At 32.5% G+C, this 24,256-nt stretch overlaps 1 protein-coding gene and 1 non-coding gene across 14 annotated transcripts in view; both read left to right on the plus strand.

Annotated features, from left to right (window-relative positions):
* The window catches only part of EPHA6 (EPH receptor A6), an 811,402-nt gene that overhangs the window by 117,543 nt on the left and 669,603 nt on the right, over positions 1–24,256 (plus strand). For 2 of the 13 annotated variants that reach the window (XM_032406366.1, XM_032406367.1), the window contains exon 3: positions 11,864–11,983. The exons of the other annotated variants lie outside the window; for them this stretch is intronic. In XM_032406366.1, the coding sequence (XP_032262257.1) occupies positions 11,936–11,983 (48 nt within the window). In that variant the 5' untranslated portion in view covers positions 11,864–11,935. The remainder of the gene's footprint in view (positions 1–11,863; positions 11,984–24,256) is intronic. 13 annotated transcript variants of the gene reach the window in all.
* Positions 12,722–12,910, plus strand: LOC116634211. The gene has a single exon (XR_004299911.1). It is a non-coding gene; the product is annotated as a U2 spliceosomal RNA (small nuclear RNA).

Genomic DNA, 24,256 nt, shown 5'->3' on the forward strand with positions numbered 1-24,256 from the left:
TTACACTAGAGTATAGAGAAAGTAGCAGAAAATATTAAACAAAATGAAAACATGCTTCCATTTATTCATTCATTCAATTCGCAGTATATTTAGTGAATGTTTATTTAGTGCCAAAGACCTGCTCTTCAGGAGTTTTTAAGTTTCTTTTGATTAACTAAGTTATATTTACAAAGACAAACCAGCAGACACATTTCCATTTAGATAAACTATCCTTGTGTTGATATGTAGGCATTTCTTTTGCAATTTAATTATTCCAGAGACCTTTGAGGAAGATTTCCTGTATGGTTTTCTTTATGATTGTGTGTGTATATGCTTTATTATATTTTAGTATGCATATAAATTTAGTATGCATATAAATTTTAAAATATAAAAAATGCATATATTTGTGCTTTCAGGAAGACTTCCCATTTTTAAAAAAAATAAAAAGAGCTCCATAAAATGGCTTCAACTTAAATAATATTTCTTGTTGTCTGTTATGGAAACTTAAATAGTTAAAACTTAAATTGTAGAATAAAAATAATTTTTTCAATTTTGAGTAGAATTTGAAGAGCTAATTTTGGTAAGATTTAAAAGAAAGTTTTACTTAATTCAAGATTTTATGGATTATAATAAAGGAAAATAACTTTAGCCATATTTTGTCCAGAATTCTTTAAGACAATTATCTATATAAGAAAAAGAATTCTGATACAGATATCCAACAACACTGCAATTTGTTTAGGTTAATTATGTTTTACTTTAAGGTTAAGGATTATCCATATAGCTTTATCTAGAAAAACAGAAAAATATACATAGTAAAAACTCACTGGTGACAGTGTTATATGTTGTAATTTTCTTTGTGATTAGCACTACAATGAGAATGTTACTCTGTAAAAGTGATTACAATTATGTGATATTTGAAAATCAGTAAGCACTTATTTTTCTTTCCCAGATCATACATAAATAGAATGTATTAGTTAACTACATAAATCATTTTGCATGTTTACTTTTTGTATTATTATTACCTTTTAAGTACATTTGTGTTTGGTTAAATTTTTTAAACTTCAAAAGTATACAGAAAAGTTGAATGTAGCATTTCTAAAAGCATATATTTTTGTGATTATTATTTTTCTCTTACTGTAAAATATTCATGATTTTAATGAACTGGCCCTGGCTGTTCTCTCAATGCCTTTATAAAGCTCTCAGTTAGGATAACTAAAGAACTAAAATTAATTTACAGAGATGATTTTGAAATTTATTGAAAAATCATAACTGTTAATGCACTGTGTGTATATTTGTGATAACATAGAAATCAGGTTAATGGAGCTTCTGTTGGTCAAGATTATGAAAATTTAAGCATGAAAAAGAATAATGACTGAAGTTGATTGAAACATATTAAGTATATTAAAATCCATCAGTCTACCTTGATATGAGAGAGAAAACAAAAAAAGTCTTATTATTTGATAACTATTTTACCAAATCCTTACTCTGAAAATATGCAATTAAAGAAAAGAATTAAGCATTTATGTTCATTTTCTTGTAACAGCTCTATTTCTCGGTAACCAAATAGTCTCAGTTCATGAGGGACAGCTTTTCATTACAGAAAAATGCCTCCAACTAAATAAAGAAGGAATGATAGTATTAGAAAAATCACCATTTTTAAAAACTTAATGGAATATTTAATTCAGCACATAATGTCAAAGGATATTAAAATCACTATGTAAAATATTTAGGGTAACAAATTGTTCAGATTAAAAAAATAGAGTCATAATTAATTGCAAGATGTAGACCTGTATTGGATATGTCAGTAAATTTGAAAATAGACTATATTTGTAGATAACATTAAAGAATCAATGTTAGTTTTATTAAGTACAATAATGGCATGATGCTTATGTAGGAAAATATATCTTTAAAAGAGGCTGGCTAAAGTATTTATAATTTAAATGTTATTATGTCTGAAATTTTCAAAAAACTGAAATGATAAAAAATGCTATCTGTAATTAAATCTAAGTGATGTACCTCATCCAACTTTATATCCTCCTGTATCTTTTGCATTTTGGGGGAAAATTTTCCAAATAAAATATTTTAATAACTATTATAGAGTGTACATTAATTATCTAGCCTACCTTTTGCATTTTATTACTTTATGAAAGGTCTATAAAAAGAAAACCTTTTTCCTAGTATTTAACATATTTCATAATTACTTAAACCACATGAATTAGAAATAATGAAAAAATGATGAATGTTTAATAGGATTAATCTGCTTTATTTAGAAGGAAATTAAATTGCCTTAGTATATCTCCCTCTACTAATGATATATTTAATTATTGGATCTCCAGGTTTCAAAAGTTGCAGACCTTCCTTTGTTATTCATCTATTATTAAATTTCTTTAGCTAAAGACATCAAAAACTCTAATTTAAATACTTCTATACATTCAGAATCCACACTTTGCCACAGACAGATATCTAGATAGCAAATACTACAGCTTCTTAGGATTCCAGTAGCTCTACTTTGGTTTTTAAATTTCTTCAATTGAAATTATTTATGTTATAATATAATTTGCTTGTAATTCTACAGTTTCATTAGCACCTTGCAAAAAGATGGAAAATAGGGAAGATTCAGGATATAGACACAGATCATTATGGCAGTAAAAATGTATTTAGGACATGGAAGTTTTTTGGAAGAGAAGAATTTAGTGTGAAATTATAGGGATACAGAGTTTATGACTATAAATTTTAAATTGAAATTGGAGGAAAGTTAAGTATGCGAAACAACTAATTGTGGATTGAGGAGTCAGACAAAGAAGGAAGTATAGATATTTGTTTCTATTTTGGGGTATCATAAATAATACTGTGATAATCATCTTGTTATACAAAAGGAAATGACCAGACAACAGTTGTCATTCTTTTTTTTTTTTTTTCTTTTTAGAGAGAGAGAGAGCAGGGAGGGGCAGAGGGAGAGGGAGAAAGAAAATCCCAAGCAGGCTCTATGCTAGGCGTAGGCGTGGAGCCTCATGCAGGGCTCGATCTCAGTACCCTGAGATCGTGACCTGAGCTGAAATCAAGAGTGGGACTCATAACCGACTGAGCCACCCAGGTGCCCCCGGTTGTCATTCTTGATAAGAAATGGCTTTATTACTGTAGTGTTTTGTGACAAATTTTTTATAACAATTAAGAAATAGGCTCTGAAGTAGTATTTTAATGTAGGGAACAAACAAGTTTAAGATTTTTACATTAAAAATCATATTACTTGTGGGCGCCTGGGTGGCTCAGTCGTTAAGCGTCTGCGTTCAGCTCAGGTCATGATCCCAGGGTTCTGGGATCGAGTCCCACATCGGGCTCCCTGCTCCGCAGGAAGCCTGTTTCTCCCTCTCCCACTCCCCCTGCTTGTGTTCCTGCTCTCGCTATGTCTCTCTCTGTCAAAAAAATAAATAAAATCTTTAAAAAAAAATCATATTACTTGTTAATATTTTTACAAATATCTGAATATTATGGCATTTTCCATTCCCAAAAATCCCACTTACATACACACACACACATTCACACACACACACGCACACTCACACAAACAAACCTTGTCCAATAGTTTGGTTTTTTGAAGGAGCAGAATTTATGCAAGTGATTTTTTCAAGGAAACAACTTTTGCAAAATAAGGGTCTAGAGTCAATTGCTTGAATTCCATAAGGATCAACAATGATTTAAAATATTTTCTTCAGTAAACCTGAAAAATACATTTTAGTTACATCCAAAGAATCTTCAAACTTGTAAGGCTTTTGATACCAATAACTGCTAGAATTAAGTTGTGCATGTGTAGAGATTTTTCTGTTTTGCTCACAACTATACCAAGTGCCCCCAAAACACTTGGCATATAATGAGCATGAAATTAATATTATATTTTCATAGCACCATATGAGTCTGCTTACCAAAGCTAGTAATTTAAAAAAAATAGTGTGAAACCCTGCTATAACATTTCTTCAATAATGCAAATATGGATATCCCACATTTGAAAATGATTCCCATTTATATAGTTATCTCACCCTTGTCGTTCTATAAACTTGTCAATGATACAACCCAACATTTTACTTGGTTGGTTTTTTAGAACTTAACATAGCATTAATATTGAGTTTTATTTTATAAGCCAATTTAATAGGCTAAAGATATTTTGGTCTGCAAATCTTTGCATGCTAGTTGGTCATTGGAATTCATCATTGATATTTCTTTTTTTGTAAATTGTCTGATCATAACTTTTACTACCTTTCAGAACTTCTCCATGGTCCTTACTTTTTTAGATGTTTCCGCATATGTGTCTTTGAACTTTAGTACTTCATACAATTTTAATGATCATTAGCTAAATATTTCATTCTATGAGCAGATTTTGTATCTTCATCATACTCTGCCACATCAAGAAAAAAATGATTATCTACAACCAATTCTGAAAGAGTAGTAGCATAATGCCAACAATGATATATAAAAAGTTTATTTATAAAATGTTAAAAAGAGAAAAAAAACAGAAGTCACCTCAATAACATCACTTGGTCAATTATAATATTCGACTTTTCAACAAATACCTTGAGGTTATAATTTTTAATTCAGTGCCCTACACTTTTAAGTAACTCAAACCTCTAATATTTTCTAGATTTTTTTTATTGAAGTTTAACTGGCATGCAGTATTATATTAATTTTAGGTGTAAAATATAGTGATATATTTTTTCATATCACAGAATGATCCCCATGGTAAGTCTAGTTACCATCCATCACCATTCAAAATTACTACAATATTATTGACTATATTCCCTATGCTGTATATTACTTACTCATGACTTATTTTATAACTGGAGGTTTGTACCTCTTCATTCTACTTACCTGTTTTTCCTACTCCCTAGCACTTCCCCACTCTGGTACCAGTAATTTGTTTCCTGTATATATGAGTCTGTTTCTGTTTTGTTTTGTTTTTTAGATTCCACATATAAATGAGCTCATATGATAGTTATCTTTCTCTGTCTGACTTATTTTGCTTAGCGTTATGCTCTCTCCATCCATTAATGTTGTTGCAGATGGCAAAATTTCATTCCTATTTATGGCTGAGCAATATTCCATTGCACATATATACCACATCTTCTTTGTCCATTCATCCATCAGTGGACACTTAGGTTGTTTCTATATTTTGGCTATTGTCAATAATGCTGCAGTAAACATAGGAGTGCATGTATCTCTTCAAGTTAGTATTTTAGTTTTCTTCAGGTAAATACCCAGAGGTGGAATTGCTAGATCATATGGTAGTTCTATTTTTTTTTTTAAAGATATTTTTTATTTATCTGTTTGACAGAGAGATAGCACAAGTAGGCAGAGTGGCAGGCAGAGGGAGAGGGAGAAGCAGGCTCTCCACTGAGCAGGGAGCCCGATGCGGGGCTCGATCCCAGGACCCTGGGATCATGACCTGAGCTGAAGGCAGCTGCTTAACCAACTGAGCCACCCAGGTGCCCCTGGTAGTTCTATTTTTAATTTTTTGAGTGACCTCCATATTGTTTTCCATAGTGACTGCACTAACTTACATTGTCGTGCATGGTGTACAAGGGTTCCCTTTTCTCCACATTACTGCCAGCACTGTTATTTTTTGTCTTTTTGATGATGGCTGATTTGACAGGTGTGAGGTGATATCTCACTGTGGATTTGATTTGCATTTCTCTGATGATTAGTGATGTTGAACTTCTTTTCATGTGTCTGTTGGCCATCTGCATGTCTTCCTTGAAAAATATGTATTCAAGTCCTCTGCCCATTTTTTAATCGGCTTATTTGTTTTTTGGGTTTTTTTTTTTTTTTTTGGTGCTGAATTGTATAAGTTCTTTATATATTTTATATATTTTAACCTGTTATTGTGTAAGTTCTTTATATATTTTAACCTCTTATTGGATATAAGATTTGCAGATATCTTCTCCCATTCAGTAGATTGTTTTTTCATTTTGTTGATGGTTTCTTTTGCTGTGCAAAAGCTTTTTAGTTTGATATAATCCCATTTGTTTATTTTAGTTTTTGTTATCCTTGCCTGAGGAGATAGGTCCAAAAAAGTATTGCTAAGGCTGATGTCAAAGAACTTACTGCCTATGTTTTCTTCAGGGAGTTTTATGGTTTCAGATCTTACACTCAAGTCTTTAATCTATTTCGTATATTTTCCAGAATTTAATGTTCTTGTTAATTTAGTAATAAGCTACTCTTCCAACAAGTTTAGTACTTTTGTAACATTTATAAAATAATTTATGTATTCGTTTTCAGTTTGGATTCCTAGCAAACAAATGATGCCTATAGTTAAAATCTCCTAAATTCATAATTAAAAAAAGAAACAATTGTTTTACTTTATCCTGCTTGGAATTTGCTGAGCTTCCTGAACCTGTGGGTTTCTTTGTGATGAAACTTAAAAAAAAATTGTCATACTTTTTTCAAATATTTCTGTCTCAATCTCTCTGTCCTCTCTGTCTGGGACTCCAAAAACGTATATGCAGGATATCTTCATACTGGCTCTCAGGTTATTGACATTGTAGTCCCTTTTCTTCTTTTCAATCTTTCTTTCCTCTGTATACTTTAGTGTGGATTATTTACATTAACAGGTGTTTCACTGATTCTTTTTCTATTTTGTCCAATATGTTTTTAATCTCAACTAATGGATTTTTTATTTCAGATATTGCGTTTGTTCAATTCCAGAATTTCTTAGTTGCTATCTGGTTAGTGTGTTTATTTCAATTGACAGATTTTTCTCTTGATACTGGGCCTCATTTCCTTGTTTTTTCACATGTTTAATAAGTTTTCTTGCACACTGGACATTATGGATGATATATTTTAGAGACTCTGGATATTGCAAATTTCTTCTGAAAACTTTTGAATTTTCTTCTAGCAGGCAGTTTAAATGACTCACAGATCCCCTTGTTTTTTTAGAGGCTTGGTTTTAGGCTTTGTTAGGGCTATTTCAGTCTATTAATGGTTTTGCACTTAGTTGTAGATAGTCCCTTAGTCTGCCAACAAGGAGAGCCAGGATATTTACAGTCTGAATTTGTCGAGACTTAACTGTGAACTCACCTCCCTTGGGGTAAACAGCTACTAAAATCTCTACTAAGCTCTTTCAAGGCTTTCTGTTGTTTTCTTCTGGGCTGCTTTTAGCCTTGGTTGGAACAAGGGCAGTTAGAGTGGTGTCTGTGGGCAGCTTTTGGACTCCTCCTTCTTTGACTCTCCACAGTCACACCCCCAGCCCTAATTTCCAGCTGCTCTGAAAGCCAGAGTCCAACTTCTGATTCCTCCATAGGGTTTCAATAACTGCAGCTTTCTACTTGAGGTCTTTCTATCCCCTTCCAACCACTCCACCCCCTATATTAGAGATGGAGGATGCCCTCAGTATAGATGGGGTGTCTAAAATCTGATGCAGCACCAGTGTAATACTGTTCTTTCAAGGATCTCATCTTCTTTAGTCTCTGCCTCCCTTAAGTCTCTTCCACTTCTCTCCCCAGAGTTTATTTTTATTTTAATTTTATTTTATTTTATTTTAATTTTTTATTTTATTTAAGCTAGGCTACCTATATCAGAGGCTGAAAATACCCCCTTGTAATTTTTTCAACTCTTTCTAACCACCTCGTATCTTAAAACCATGGACCTGTGAAATTTTATTTATCTTTTAAAATTTGTTTTGTGACCCTTACGAGGCTTATTTTTGAGGTCCCCTTCCCCCTTCTTGCCATCCTGTCATAGCTTCATGTTATTTTTACCTTCTGCCAATATTATATATAGATATATATATGTGTGTGTATATATATCTTTGATTTCTTCTTTTCTGGACAGTTTTGGGTATCTTTAATATCATCCTATACAAGCAAACAAAATTTAATCTTAGAACATTTTTTGCTTTATTTTTAGGGTAGAAAAGCAGTTTACCAGGAGTTCATTGCAGTTACCATTCTAGGATGGTATATTTAGAGTAGAAGATTCCAGGGTGCCAGGGATACTGCTGCATCCTATCAGCAGTACCCTAATGGGGACAAAAGGTGGGGATGGATTAATGACCTTTCATACCTTAGACTTAAGGACCTGATGGTCTGTACACCTGAAAGCATCTCAAAGCCAGCAAGTACTTCTATAATCTCTTACCCCTACCCATTACTAAACTTAGAACCTGTCCATTGAGTTAGATTTGGAAATTTACTGAGGGACTCCCAGTATTTACAATGGCAACTCAACAGAAAACTTTGCAGTTTTTCTACCATAAGTCGCTCCTGTTGCCAAATATTATATTTTTCACTGCAGGCCAGTATTATCTAAAGTGTAGACTGGAGAGAAATGTCCCATGACATGTTTCACCAAAAATGGAAGCATATAGCATACCATTCCTGGTAGGTATTCCTAAGTTAAAATAGAATTTTAAAGAGTGAAGTATTTTTAATTATAAAAATAAATAATCCAACACAAGCATGCACACAACATTTAAATTTGATTCTCAGGCTTCCCAAAATTTGTTTCACCGAGGAATTGTTTTGTTATTTTGTATGAGTTTTCTCATTTCTACCTGCTGCTATGCAAAACTATTTTGTGCGTCTTTATTAAATTCAAGTTGGGGGCGCCCGGGTGGCTCATATGGTTAAGTGTCTTCCTTCGGCTCAGGTCATGATCTCAGGGTCCTGGGATTGAGCCCCGCGTCAGGCTCCCAGCTTAGTGGGGAGCCTGTTTCTCCCTCTCCCTCTGCCTCTCCTGCTTGTGCACTTTCTCTCTCTCTCTCTCAAATGAATAAATAAAATCTTTAAAAATATAAAATAAATAAATAAATAAATTCAGGTTGGCCTTAGTCCATGTAAACTTACCAGTTGTCTTCTTTTTATTCTTTATTGCTCTGTAACCTAATTAGATACAGGGAACTTAAAAACCCTTTATTTAATAACTAAATTGTATTAATCTTTGTTTATCCTATAATGAAGTTTGTAATTAATAGTGTTCATGAGCTTGCTACCATTGTTTTTGCTTTATTTGCTTACTCAGCTTAATACTTTGAGGATCCATATACTTAGAAAATTTCACCTTTTTTCCTTTAAACTGCAGTTTATACTCTCTCTCTTATAAGGTACTGCCTTACATCTTCCAAACAATTTGATATTTAATATTTAAAATTTAGCTAATATCAACTAGTGTGTGTGTGATGTCTATCTAATTATTTGATATAATAATTTTCCAAGGAGACAAAAGGAATTTGCCATTTTTCTCCTGTTAGAGCACCTGTGGCTTGTGAACCCTGTATTTCATTACTAAATTATGGAAAATGAAGTTTTTACTAGTTTCACCTCTATAATATGCCTAGTTTATCTGTTATACCTTTGAAAATATTCCTCTTAGGCTGTTCTTTTGTTCAGCCTCAAACTTTTTCCTGGTTCCTTTTTTTTTCTTTCATAGTTTGCTCTTTTCAATTTTGAATTCTGCTTGCTTATGTAAAGTGGCAACCTGTTGGCAAGAAATTTGTGAAAATTAAACTGATTTTACTATTATTGTATGTTTTCACTTTGATAACTTCATATTTAAAAGATATATTTAATACTGAATATGAACACTTGGGAACTCTGATGAACTCTTATTTTTGTAGCTATCTTGTAAGGATTTTATTTGCTTATGTTACAGCCGATCTTGAAGAAATGCACCTTCTATTTTGTAGGGTTTGGGTCACAGCAAGCTGTCTCTGAGCACACTTTTCAGTTTCACAGGTTTTCTTATTGTTCATAATCAGGTGTTCTGATTGTTCATGATTTTCTTTAAGTTTCTGCAATATCTATTGGTGAATATTGTCATTTTAGAAATTTGTCATTAAATCATAGGTTTTTCCCCCCACAATATTGTACTGTTCATGCTAAATTAAGTTATTAATAGAGTTTTTCTATCAAAATATGAAATGTATTTTCCTATTTTAATGAGTTTTCTTTTCCACAGGGAGAAATAAATTTGCATATATTTAAGCCACAAAGACAGTTGTTTGTAAATAGAATACCCTTCTCTATTTTGATTTTTAACTTTTTTTTTTTTTAATGTTATGTTAGTCACCATACAGTACATCATTAGTTTTTGACGTAGTGTTCCATGATTAAATTTAAGTCACAGAGGTCAGGATTAATTTCTATCAGATTTTCCTTCCTGGAAGCTTTGGATTTCATTTTTGTATTTAGAGTTTATTCTTAAAGATCATTTCTAATTTTATTTTGCCATCATTATTAAAGAAATTATATTAACATATTTGTTTTTATCTTAGTTGTAAATTATCATTTATTTTTTAGAGTCAGTTTTTAACTGTTGTTTTGAAATAACCAAATACAGATTTCTAAAAAATCTGACAAAATATATCAAGTGGAAATAGACATTTCTACTGATTTTGTGTTTCATTAAACAAACTACATATTGGGCAACTATAATTTCACTGTATGTATGTGTCATAATCATATGGCAGGTGGGTATAAGAATATTTGTAAAAATTAATTTATAGCATTTACATTATTTTACAGTGTTTTCAGTATCAGTGAGGTTTAGATAAAGTTATAAACTTAAGAGTGGGCAATTGGGAAGGCAAATGACATTGAAGTAAGTGTTAACAGATTAAGGACCATGAAACAATCAGATAATTCAACTGTATTTTTCCTAAAGTACTATCTATCTTAAATATGAAAACATGGGATAGGAAAAAAAAGTCCATTAAATATGATGACTTTAAATATTATCTTTGCTCCTAGCACATAAAAGTTTTCTCCATTACTTGTTTTTTTAAAATATTCTAGCACCATAAAAAATGGTGATACTGTTTATTATTTATATCCACTTTCAGTTATACTACAGAAATTCAAATATTGGCTCTCTAATATCCATCCAAGCCTTATAAAGTTTAATCCAGTAACACTGAGTATTTATATTAATGGTTACTGTTTTAGCAACCTCTCTTCTTTAAATATTTATTACTACATTCATTTTCACTAAACCAGAAGATAATACATAATCAACATTTTTATGGATTTTAGAAAACAACTATAACTAAATCACCAAGAGTTTTACTACACGTCAGGTAGTCAATCCTGGGGAAGAATCAAATCAAAATATATTTCTCATGTTGTAACTAATTACGCTGATCATTTCAACAAATTAAAGATGATATATATCTGCCAACATGCAGTATTGTCTTTTTCATTCAAGATTAGAAATGTAATTAGTGATATTTTCATTTTTGGTAATTCTTATTTATACTCATTAAACAATGCATTTCATTTTTCTGGACTGTATAAGAGCATATAATATTTAAATATTTTTAAAAATCTAGCTTATAAAGAGAGCATATCAAAAGACATATTGTCCTAAAGCATCATATTTCATTTTGTATATAGGATAACCATCCTAAATAGTTCAGTTTTCCTTAGAAAGCATTTTTATGTTTGTGTAGTTCTAAGTATGCTTCTGATCTGACTCACACAAGCATATTTTCAAATATAGCCTGATTTGAATTAATGCAGTGTAATTATATTTTTCTTTTTTTTTTTCAAGATTTTATTTATTTGAGACAGAGCAATAGAGAGTGAGCACAAATGGGGGGAGGGGCAGAGGCAGAGGGAGAAGCAGACTCCCCGCTGAGCAGGGACCCCACTGTGGGACTCCATCCCAGGACCCTGAGATCATGACCTGAGCTGAAGGCAGAGGCTTACCCGACTGAGCCACCCAGGTGCCCCTGTAATTATATTTTTCTTGAGGATTTTGTTAATTTTACATGGGAGGACTCATTAGTGAAAATGAATACGTATGTCATACCATGTAACACCTTCACCATGCAAAGTTGCTAAAACAGTATGGAAAAAACCTCCTAAGGAAAATTTGATATAGCTTTCCTATGCTTTTCCAGACCTATTTTCAACACTGCTAAAAGGGGGGAAAATTCGAGAAGGCACTGAAGAGACCACCTCACCAGACCCTGATGTTACTTCTCCTCTGGATGTACATGCTGCAGCTCCATAGGAGCCAGGTTGGAAAAGTTTCTAGGAAAACAACATATTCCTTAATAACATATATTTTTAAGTAGAAAGATTTTTTTTCTATGGCAGTTTGTCTTTTTAGGCCCCAGAATTAAGTACATGAAAAAGTCTGTACTTTTAGTTTGAACTTACCATTTATTTCTTAATTAAAAATATATCAGTGAGAAACATCTGGCTTCTCAAAAATATTTTTGAAATATGATGGTTTTAAAGCATGTAAAATTAGCTAATTAAAAACATCATGGTTCTATTTCATACATACTATAAAAATATCAAGCTGTTATTAATCCATTATACTAGAGTTTGAGGTTAAATGATTATAAAAATGTATATCAACTTTTTCAAGCACTTGTATATATACTACATAAATGGCAGTAGGTAGTTTCTATATGCTCTTTTTTCTATACCTCAAGCTCTATATTTATTATTGCCCTTGATTCCAAGTGAAAGTTTAAAGGTAATTAAATATTCATATAATGTTGTTAATTCTCTATACCTAGGAGGACTCTGGAGAAGTAGGTGAGTGAGGTAGCAAAACGACCTTAAAAGGGCATTTTTTAAAGACTAATCTCAAAACCTAAATTTCAGATTTTGTGTATTTTGAAATATAATGAATCTCCACTCAGATTATTGAAATGCATTGCAATAAAGAGGGATGATAGTAATTCCATGACTAGAGGTCGCACATTGTAATTGTAACTGATGTATTTTTTTTTAAAACATAGTCAATTGCTTCTTGGCCTTTTGGCTAAATCAGATGTAGTATCTGTTCTTATCAGCTTGATATCTGATATGTCCTCTATCTGAAGATAATATATAAATGGATTTTTGGAGCAGGGAGGTGGAATATTGGCTTGCTCCATCCACTCCCTTCCATCGACCGGTATTGCGGTATTTCCAGGAATGGTGCACCTCTACACCACACACACGTAAGGCACAGTCAAGACTTTTAAAAGATATGGTCACTTAGAAGTAATCAAAAGATATGTAAATGAACAATGGGAAACATAATTCAACTACAGGAACATAATAAATGAAGTTAATTTTTAAGTAAAAGATATAAGAAAAGCAATAGTTATACCACTGACAGTTTAATTCTGAAATGATGAGTGCACAAAAAGTAGGAATTATCTTTGCATGTGTATAAGAGCTAATGTTATAATCGTATATATTTACATGCCTGCTCAATCCAAGCGTGACACTTCTAAAGTTTAAGGCATCTTTCTAATTGTTTATAGTTCTCTCGCCAACTTTTTCACAGAAAAATCTATACTCGGTTTATAGCCTTTATCATATTTGCCTTGTATTACAGTTATTATTTCAGGGAAGTATGCTTTGTTGTTCTTATTCTTCTTTCCTTAGTATTCAGTTGTAAACTCCTTGGTAGAAGTGATCGTATCTCAATATATCATTGTTTCTGTCTCCTATGAGGTTTGATAAATTGATTTTAAAATATTAATTACACAGGAAGTTTGTTCATAGAACTAAATGTACAAAGTCAGACATTAAAAAAAAAAAAATACTTGGTGGGGCACCTGGGTGAATCAGTCGGTTAAGTTGTCTGACTTGATTTTGGCTCAGGTCATGATTTCAGGGGTTGTGAGATCGAGCCCCTCGTTGTGCTTCACACTGGGTTGGGTGTGGAGTCTGCTTAAGATTCTCTCTCTCCCTCTCCTCTTCCCCCCTCTTCCCTTGCTAAAACAAAAACAAACAAACAAAAAATCTTGGCAAAAAGATATGCTTCATAGATAAAATAGGCTATTGGTTCCTAACACTTTGTATTTATTAATTTCAGAAGCATTTATAAATCCATCTACCTGGAAACTGTAAAGCAACTTTGGCGTATGAGGCTATCTTTTCTTAATGGCCTAACACATTGCTAATTTGGACAGACTAGAATGGTGGTCCAAATCCTATTTAAAAAATTCTAACTTTAAAAAAAAAAAAATTCTAACTTTTTCACGTTGCATTGAGTAAAGACTCAATGAGAATGAACTGATTAGTTATCAGTCTAAATAAAATAAGCAATAATAAACATAACCCTAAAGTAAGGAATAGCATGGAGTCCTTTATTTTTTATAAATGAGAGCACTGCTGACAAATTTAGCTGCTCTAAGTTCTGTACAGTATACATCACCAAAGCTGAAAAGAGACAGGCAACAAATGTTAAGATAAAAATGGACCAAGAACAAAATTTTCTAAGAGATTGAGATAGAGAAAAAACGTCATTAATCCTGTTAATAAATAATTTTAATTGAAGTGGTAAACATATTTTTTTTCAGTCAAGAAGAAAGGGTCATCAATACATCAGATTTAGGTGTTCATAGTGACAGGTGAAGTTGAGCAATAGCTCTATAAATAACTGCTCCCAATAAATGAAGCAAATCTCTGGAGAGACTGTAAGAAAGGATTCTAGTCCTTTAAAAAGGATCTGGGGAGTAAGAGATAATTTAGTTCAAACCTCTCATTCTGTCTCATAGTAGAGACTGTATATCTTTATGTGAAGTATACATATAAGTGTCTCTACATATACACACATATGTATGCATACATACATCATATGAAAATTGTAGAGGAAAGATGAGCTAGCAGCCTATATTTTCCTGGGGAAGAAACTATAAAAATTAACTATTAAATGAAAATAAAGGAGATAACAAAAGTGAATTTAAGATTTTGGAAGTTATCATTGAAATGTAAGAAAGGTGAATTATGCAATTCATGATACATGTTCTCTAATATTAATAGTATTAATCTAATGCATCATCAATTATATTATATACATCAGCATATAAATATGCTGCCATATGTTCATCCCCCTTCAGGTACTACACGTTTCTCTAAAAAAATTCCTTGAAAAATTATCTATACGTTGTCTTCATTACTTCTCCATGCAAGGGCTGTCTGTATTCCCCATCTTTTCTCACAAAAGCATTCCACTTTTGTCCAACTGTTCTGCCAAAACAACCCAACTCAAGATCATATGCTCACATTGTCAAATTTAGAAGTCAATTTTCAGCCTTCATTTTATTTGAATTATCAACAGCATTAGTCATATATATTAGCTACCTCTTTTTTGAAACAATTCTATCAGTTAGTTTCCATAACATCAGTCTATTTTGGTTCTTTTCTTATCTTTTCTATTTTCTTTGTTGATTTCTCCTCCAAGGATTGGTAATTTGATTCTCATATTGCCATTTACTCTCCATGTGGTTTTATTCAGCCTCAAGATTTTATATTAACTGAATCCTGAATATATGTTCCAACCTAGATTTCTCCTCTGAACTCAGACTTGTACATCCAGAAGTGTACCTGGTCAACTTGGATGTCTATCAGGCATCTTATATAACATATACTAATCTGAACTCCTTCCTAACCCACCTCAACCTGTTCCTTCCACAGTAATCACTGTTTCACAAAAGGGAGATCCCAGTATTCCAGGACCTTTAGACAAAAACTTGGAAGGTATTTTTTTTTTACTTCACTTTTCCTCAAACTTTATAATGGGTTCAACAGCAAATTTCTCTGGCTTTCCTTTAAAAATATATTCAGAATTTTTTTTCTTTTAAAACAAAAATTTTATTTATTTTTTTATTTAAATTCCAGTTAACATACAGTATATATTATTTTCAGGTGTATAATATAGTGATTCAACACTTCCTTACAACACCTGATACTCATCATAACAAGTGTACTTGTTTATCCCCATCACCCATTTAACCCATCCCCAATCTACCTCCATTCTGGTAACCATCAATTTGTTTTCTGTAGTTAAGAGTCTGTTTCTTGATTGCCTTTTAAAACCATTACTGTAACCACTCTGGTCCATGATACCATCACCTTTCCCTTGGATTAATAAAATACCCCTAAATAGATTTTGTGATTCCATATTTACCATCTTCCCCAAGAGTCTGTTTTCCTTTATAGACTTGTGTTGTCCAGTAGGGAGCCCCAGAGCTGATGGATTCCCTGAAAGGAAATAGTCTTCACTTACCCTGTATTTTCTGAATTGCACATCTGGACAAATTGAATGAGCAAGTAATTCGTATATGACCAAGTCTAATGAAGGTTGTATAAGCCAGATACTGGAGTTAGGACAGGTTCTCAACTTACTCTAAAAAGAATTATACATTCCTAGCCTGACAAGATAAAAATATAGATCTGTATGACTTTTGTCAGAACACTTAGCAATTCCATATTTAGTTTTCTCATCTGTAAAATAACTAAAATAATGTCACCTACTTTATAGATTTTTGAGGGTTAAGTAAAAAAAAGGTAATCACTTAGTGCAGCACAAAAATACTCACGGATTTATATCTATAATCAAATGATGAAAAATATATAAATCTATAATTACTAATAAAAGTGAGAGATTGAAGTTGAGAACTTTAAGCATATCTTAAAGGCTGCAGAAAAGTGAAGGAGAGCAAATTTGCAGTTATTAAAACCATTATGGTTCTGATACACAGGAAATAGTATCAGCCCCCAAAATGTATGTGGAGAAAAGGAAATATGGCAAAACTGTAAGAAATCAACATTTTCTCAGTAAAATTCTTCATGTAATTTTAATAAATAAAAATCTACACACGTTTTTGATAGATTATTTTTCCCAACCATTTAAAAATAAGTACAAGGGCAAAAATTGGGATTTTCATTTGCACTTCAGTAAAATACACTTTGTATGTTCTTAAAATAGATATACTCATTTAAAAATTAGGTTGTTTTATAGATCAGTTGTTTTCATATGTACTTTATATGCTTTGTTTGTCCTATAAGTCATCAAGGACATTTTCTATCATTGCTACCACACAAAAGAAACTAATTTTTTTTTTTTTTTTGGTGACTCCAAAGTCTGTACTCTGTTACAGTTTGTATTTGACCTTGGTGTAATTTTGGATATTTTGGATATTTTAAAATATATTTCAAATATTAAGGATCAGTGCATTCTTTAAGCTTTAGGAAAATGTAACAAATCTTATTGATGTTACTTTGCTTCCCTGAAAGTTAGAAGAGATTAGATATCTTAAAAATCAATCAATTTTAGGGATCCCTGGGTGGCTCAGTCGGTTAAGCATCTGCCTTTAGCTCAGGTCATGATCCCAAGGTCCTGGGATCAAGTCCCACATCGGGGACTTAGCGGGGAGCCTGCTTCTCCCTCTGCCTGCCGCTCCCCAGTTTGTGCTCTCTCTCTCTAACAAATAAATAAAATCTTTAAAAAAATCAATTTTAAGAAAAACCTCAACAAGCATTTAACATGTAATTATATTTTAATAAAGATGAATTAAATGAAATCATTTCATGTTGTAATTAAATTCATGGTGGAAGGAAAGTATTAATAACTGGTTAGTCATCTTTTCTCTTATCTCCAGACAGCCTCCTTGTACCACAAATTCAAGGAATTTATAGGTATCTACCAGATCCAAGATAAATGAGAATCTGGCCAGGTTACTTTTTATTAAACCAAGTACCTGTACCTAATTGTTGAGATGGCTTCCTGGGTGATAAGTAACTATATTGATACATCAGAGAATCAGAGCAAGGTATAAAAGCTTAAGGGGCTCAGTGCTGATTGGTTTCCTGAAATGAGGTTGTCTTCACATACCCTGTATTGTCTTTTTGATTCTATGTCCTGAATTCTGAGTGAGTGGGATGTTTGGAAGCCCTGCCTTGGAGTCTCCTGCTATGCTGTTGCCTATTGCTGTGTATGGAATTTGGTTGTGTTCCCTATATCCTTTCATAACACTAAACAAATATGATGTTAGATGAAACTTTGGTGTTGGATTATTACTATGTCTGTTGCACTTAATTATTAATTCAAAACCAAGAACACTGCTGTTTATTTATAGGTATATACCAGGTCCTCGATAAGTGAGAATCTGGCTAGGTTACTGATTGATAGAGTAGGAGTTGTAGGTGGTTTTTCACTTCTTTTAAATTTAATTATAATACAGAATTTAATTAAAATCATTAAGGTGAAAATGATAACATAAAACAAAAGTAACTACTGGTAATAAAAGATATGAAGTATATAGAAGTAATGTAGTTGATGAGAAGGTGGGCTTTGTTTTCAAAACTCTGCTCCATTATTTATTAGTTGTGTAACTTTGGGTATATCACCTAACCACTCTCTGCGTCAGTTTCTTTATTAGTAAGATTTGGTTAATAATAATTAATGACCTCATGGGATTGTTTTGAGAATTCAATGAGATATTTAATGAAGTGTGCATATAACATGCTAAATAGTATTATCTATTAGTACAGTATATGACATTAAACCTCTATAATTAATAGGGATTGCAAGAGAATGATATAGGGTTAAATAGGTAACAATTTTAATGACTTAAAAGCATTAAAAAGGAAGGAAAGAGGAATGAGAATTTACTCCTGAAATTTTTTACTTAATGCAAATACAATTTTAAATTGTATTTTTTTCCTTTCTCTCCTTGCTATTTAAGTATCAGTGTTTTCAGCGCTTTCTCTTCCATTTTTCCTTTACTGTTTAAACTTATTCCCCCCTGCGACATCTCAACTGTGGCTACCATAATCATAGAAGGCTAGATATTAATCAAAATATTTTCTACAGTCCTGAACTTTTATCTGAGCCCCAGCACCATAATCCATATTGACTACTAGAAATTCAAGTCTTAACATTAAATGCTTTATGTCCACAAACTTAACAGTCTTAATACTACACTCTTTGTGTCCTTCACTTTCTAAAATAATGTCCTTTTCACTCAATGTCTTCTAACTTAATGAAGTTCTATCTAGGCCAACCTCAGTTTTAAAGCCTTCGATGACTTGCATTATCTGAAGTTACTGTATTTAACGGGCTCTGTAGATTCTTGGAAACCTAGTGTGCACCTGAATTTCCAGCTTCGTATTCTTTCTTTCCAATAGCCTTATGTTCCAACCACAATTTCCATCTTAGAGCCCTGTGGGCATAATTTCTAATCTGTTTCTCTCTACCTACTAGGGATTCTCTTATTTTCTAGTTCTTGGTCTGGCTAAGACCGTTCATTCCCCAATTCACATACTGATACCATGTCTGGTCTGTGAAGCCTAGGACCTCTTAGGCAAGAGTTAATCACTGTTGATCCTAGGCTCCCATAGCATCTTGTGCAGAATGGTGGTGTAACCCTTATTGCCCTTGCTGTTCTGAGGTGTACTGACTTGTGGCTCTCTCCTTTATGAACTTGAAATTCTGTGAAGTCAAGGACTGTGCCTTTTTCTCAGCTGGTAATGTACTAATTCATGAACAAATAACTTTAGTAATTGGATTTTTAAAATTGAAAATACTGAACAATGGAAATTAAACAGAAACAACTGATAATCATTTGTTTTTTGTTTTGTTTTGTTTTTTTTAAAGATTTTATTTATTTATTTGACAGAGAGAGAGAGACAGCGAGAGCAGGAACACAAGCAGGGGGAGTGGGAGAGGGAGAAACAGGCTCCCCGCCGAGCAGGGAGCCCGATGCGGGGCTCGATCCCAGGACCCTGGGATCATGACCTGAGCCGAAGGCAGACGCTTAACGACTGAGCCACCCAGGCGCCCACAACTGATAATCATTTGTAAGAGAGAATCTTTCGAAGACACATTTACTCCTTAATAACTAATTATTTGTCTACTCTCACGCCTCCTGATTCTGTGACCTAATTTTAAGTATTGTTTCACGATATATCTCCAAGTTGAACTTTATTCACTTTTCATTACTTTACTTTTCTAAAGATTTATGAGAAAGAGCACAAGCAGGGAGAGAGGCAGAGGGAGAGGGAGACCAGTAGAATCCTCGCTGAGTGGGGAGCCCGATACAGGGCTCGTTCCCAGGACGCTAAGATCATAACCTGAGCTGAAAACAAGAGTCGGATGCTTAACCAACTGAGCCACCTAGGCGCCCCACTTTTCATTACTTTATATATGTATAGTTCTGTACACATCACAATTGCCATTTTCCATTGTGATATATTATTTTTACCAATATAATTTCTACCTAGTTCTTCAGCATTAAACATTGAAATATTTTCCATTGGCATTAGTGATTTAAGAGAGATGGTATTGACTAATTACAATTTTCTTATAATTTAGCCTATGTTTATGTTTTCTTTTTATTATTCTTTGGTTATAAAGTATATTTTAGTTTTGACTTCTTGGCTTTTCTTTTTATTTAGTTAAGATCTGATATTCAGTGTTGGCAGTGACATAATAGTGAAAAATAACTCATTTCTTATTCATTAATTGCTTCATTGTTTCAAATCCCATTTTCAAGAAAAAATAATAAATGCTCTGGTAGAAGGCACATTTTCTTTAGCATCACCAGTATTTGTCTTACAACCAGATGCTGGTTCCATACCATCTACTTTTGTATCCTGCATTACTTTTTACCTATCATTTGATTTAAATTCTTGTTCTAATATACTTTATCTCATATTTGTGATGTAAAAAACTTGAAATATGCCTTCTTTAGTTTCATTATCTTTTATTTTAATGAAGAGGAACTTACTTGATAAAGCAGTAGTATTTACAAAGTACTCATTACTAACTACTCAGTTTTTAATACTTCTTAGTAAAAAGGTAAATAATTTTTAGCTGAAAGAATTCAGGTATTTAAGAGACAATCCCTGCTTATGATATAATAGATTATGAACTCAAAAATCAACATCATCATTATCATAGCTCTGTTTTACATTGTATCTCAAAGTTTATCAATATCTTAAGTTATGGAGGTATAACACCCTCATATCAACCCTGTGAAGTCATATGTTTTCTTTATTGTATAGATACAGAATTTGAAGATTAGATAAGATTAAGTAATTAAATTTATTCAAATCACTGTGTTAAAGTCATGGGTTAAAATCACATCTTTTGATTGAAATTTCTAAGTTATAAACTTTTTCCTTTATTACAAACACAGAAAACTGTGCTGAGTACATTATAAATGCAAACTTGGTTTCATAGTCCATAGATTTATGGTAATTTAGAAAAAGAAGAGATCTCTATGACCTGGGGTAGTCGTGAAAAAGTAGCATGGTCTCTGGTAAGGAAGGAAGATTGGAATTAAAGAGTTGGTTTGCTATTTTTCAGCAATCTAGGTAACTGTGGTTTACATGGTTTGAGCTCAAGGTAGAAAAGGTTGGTAGCCCTAATTCTGGCAACCAGGGGTCTTGGAAAACTTAATCCTTTTTTATTACCCAAGCTGACTGAGTACTTGTCCCATTCTTCCATGCTATACCAGGAAGAAACTCATCGCTTAGCTTCCCCTCATACCCCCATCCAGACAAGAAGGGGAGCTAGTTATGGTTGGAGCCTTGTGTTGAATGGCCTGATAAGCACCACTGAGCACAGTGACGCACACATAATAGATACGTTTTCTAAACTTACTTTCTATTTAGTATCAGGGTCAGTATTTGAATTCAGGATTTTCTGCATTTTCCATAGCCTATATTTTTCACCATACCATGTAACTTAGGTTTGCCATACTTTGTTGTATGCCAACCAAATACTTATTTTTTTTAATGAGAAATTGCATTTGGAAACTCAATTTAGTATTTATATCTTTGAAAAATAAAGTACAAATTTTACATTTTAAATGTTTTAATCACTATCTATTGAGAAGTTGATTAGTAAATCATTTAGTATTTATGTTATTGAAAATTACAAGTGAATTATCAGAGCTAATAGTCACCTCTAATTTAAAGACTCATGTTATCATCTCTCCTTTCTTTCACTACAGAAGCAATTTTAAAATAGTTTTTTTTAATATATTTACAACTTTATTTTACAATGCAGTATTTCATAAAGTGGCTGTATTAATTTACATTTTACCAACAATGGATAAGAGTGTCTGTTACTTCACATTTTTATACATAGCTTTATATCCTCACATCACATATAATAATAATTAATTTGACTACTTAACTTTTACCAGGCCAGTGGATGTAAAAAAAATAATTTCAGGGTATTTTTAATTTGCATTTCCTGTTCATTTATGAGAGTGAGTTTCTTTTCGTATTTATTAGCCATTCTTTTTTCCTTTTTTGTTCAAGTATTTTGCTCCTCTTTTCATTTTATGTTTTCTTTTTCTTGTCGATTTTTGAGAATTCATTTTATATGTTCTGAATATGTATTCTGAACATATTTATTATTACATATGTTGTAAGTATTTAAAGTTTATAATTTGTCTTGTCACTTTGTAGTATCTTCAAAATAGAAGCTTTATATTTAATGTAATCATATATACATTTTTCCACTTTTGTATTTGTATTTCTTTTTTTTTAAGATTTTATTTATTTATTTGAGAGAGAGAGTGAGAACACAAGCCAGGGAGAGGAACAGAGGGAGAGAGAAAGAGAGAGAGAGAGAGAGGGAGAGAAGCAGACTCCCCGCTGAGCAGGAAGCTTGACTGGAAGCTCCATCCTGGGACCCAGAGATCATGACTGGAGCCAAAGGCAAATAATTAACAAACTTAGCCACCCAGGCACCCCTGTATTTGTATTACTTACAGAAATTATACATGTTAGCAATAAAATAAATAATAGCAAAGTCCATGAAGTAAAATGTGAAGTTTTTGGCTTCTACTTGCTCTCTTAAAGGACGTTAACTACTTCCTTAGTGTTAACTCCTAATTAAAACTTCGTATTGTTAAAAAAAAAAAAAACAAAACAAAAAAAAACTTCGTATTGTTGACACAAAATGAACAAACCTTTCAGAATTAAAAAAAAAGAGAGAGAGCAAAAGAGAGAGAGAGCTTTATTCCAGCCCAAGTTAGGACAGCTGCCCGGGATACACAATTTTCACAAATAAGAGAGTGCTCCAGTAAGGGAACATTTTGTGTAAGGTTATATACATTTACATAAAAAGTTATAAATTAACTTTTCGGAAAGTTGAGACCTTATCTTAAGTTTCTAGTATATGCAGGCTGTATGACTTTAATCTTATGGGAGGCAGGAAAGTTTCTTACTTTTTCTTATCTTTTCTGTTCAGAATGCTCCTTTTGGTTACTTTCTTTAAGCAGATTTACAGTCTGCTTGGGGCAGAAATAGAGCCCAGGTTTGAGGTTTCAGGTAGTCATTTTGACCTTGCTAAATGTTAAAGTATAGCTTCCCTGGGAACCCAGGAGCAAGGCCTACAATTCAAAGTTGAAAATTTCCCTTATCAGTATCTATCTTTCCAGGCCTTTTTTAAAAAAAAAAAAAATTAAAATGGTCCAGTTCTACAAATTTTTTATGCAGGTTTGTTTGATCTCACTTGATAATACATCATATATTATGATATATTACATATATATGTATATATCATGCTTCTATATTAGCATGTGATGACCTATCTCATACTTGCCATTCCCTTTTTCTCTTATACCCCACCCCATATCCAAATCATTAGCAAGTCCTATCAGGTCAGCCTTAAAATATATCTGGTATCATTACATTTACTGCTGCTATTTTAGTCTAGAGACTATCTCCTCTCACTTGAACTATTTTAATAGCATATTAACTGATGTCCCTCCGTCACTTGCCTTCTGCAGCCTATTATCCAGATAGCAACCAGTATGACCCACTTAAAACATAAGCCAGATCTCATCATTCCTCATGACAAAACCTTCCAGTCATTTGAAATCTTATTAAGAGCAAAAGTCAAAATCCTCACTATAGCCTGCTTGAGTCTTAGTGATCTTTCTTCTCAGCTATCTCTTTGAACTCATTTCTTAACCTCTGCCACCCTTATACACTGAACTCTAGTCACACTGGCCCCTTGCTGTTTCTCAAATAAGTTGCACTTGCTCCCAACTCGTGCCCTTTGATCTATTTCCTCTTCCTTTAATGCTCTTCCCCCATATTTCTTCTTGTCTTGCCCACTCAGTTAAGTTTCAAATATCACTTGATTATCTTCTATAAAAGAACACCTGTCTTGTTCACTCACAGCTCCCTTACCTTACTTCATTTTATTTTTCTCTATAGCACTTTTCACCAGTGGTATTTCATAATGTTTCTTCTTAATTTTCTTTAAAACAAGGTATCACCTAATAAATATTCTGTGAAAGCAGAGAGTTTGTCTTACATTTTCACTGGTGTGTGTCCTAAATAGAACACTATCTGCCACATGACACATTCTTAATAAATATTTATTGAATGAATTACTGAATGATTTGAATGATGAATGAGCTTATCTTAACAACTCTATGTAAAGTATAGATCAACCATTATTTACCCATTGACCTATTGTAGATATTTCATTTGTCTCTAATTTTTCACTAATAGCAATACTTTTCAGT

Source organism: Phoca vitulina, unplaced genomic scaffold (genome assembly GCF_004348235.1).
Source record: "Phoca vitulina isolate PV1807 unplaced genomic scaffold, GSC_HSeal_1.0 scaffold8, whole genome shotgun sequence".
NCBI lineage: Eukaryota > Metazoa > Chordata > Mammalia > Carnivora > Phocidae > Phoca > Phoca vitulina.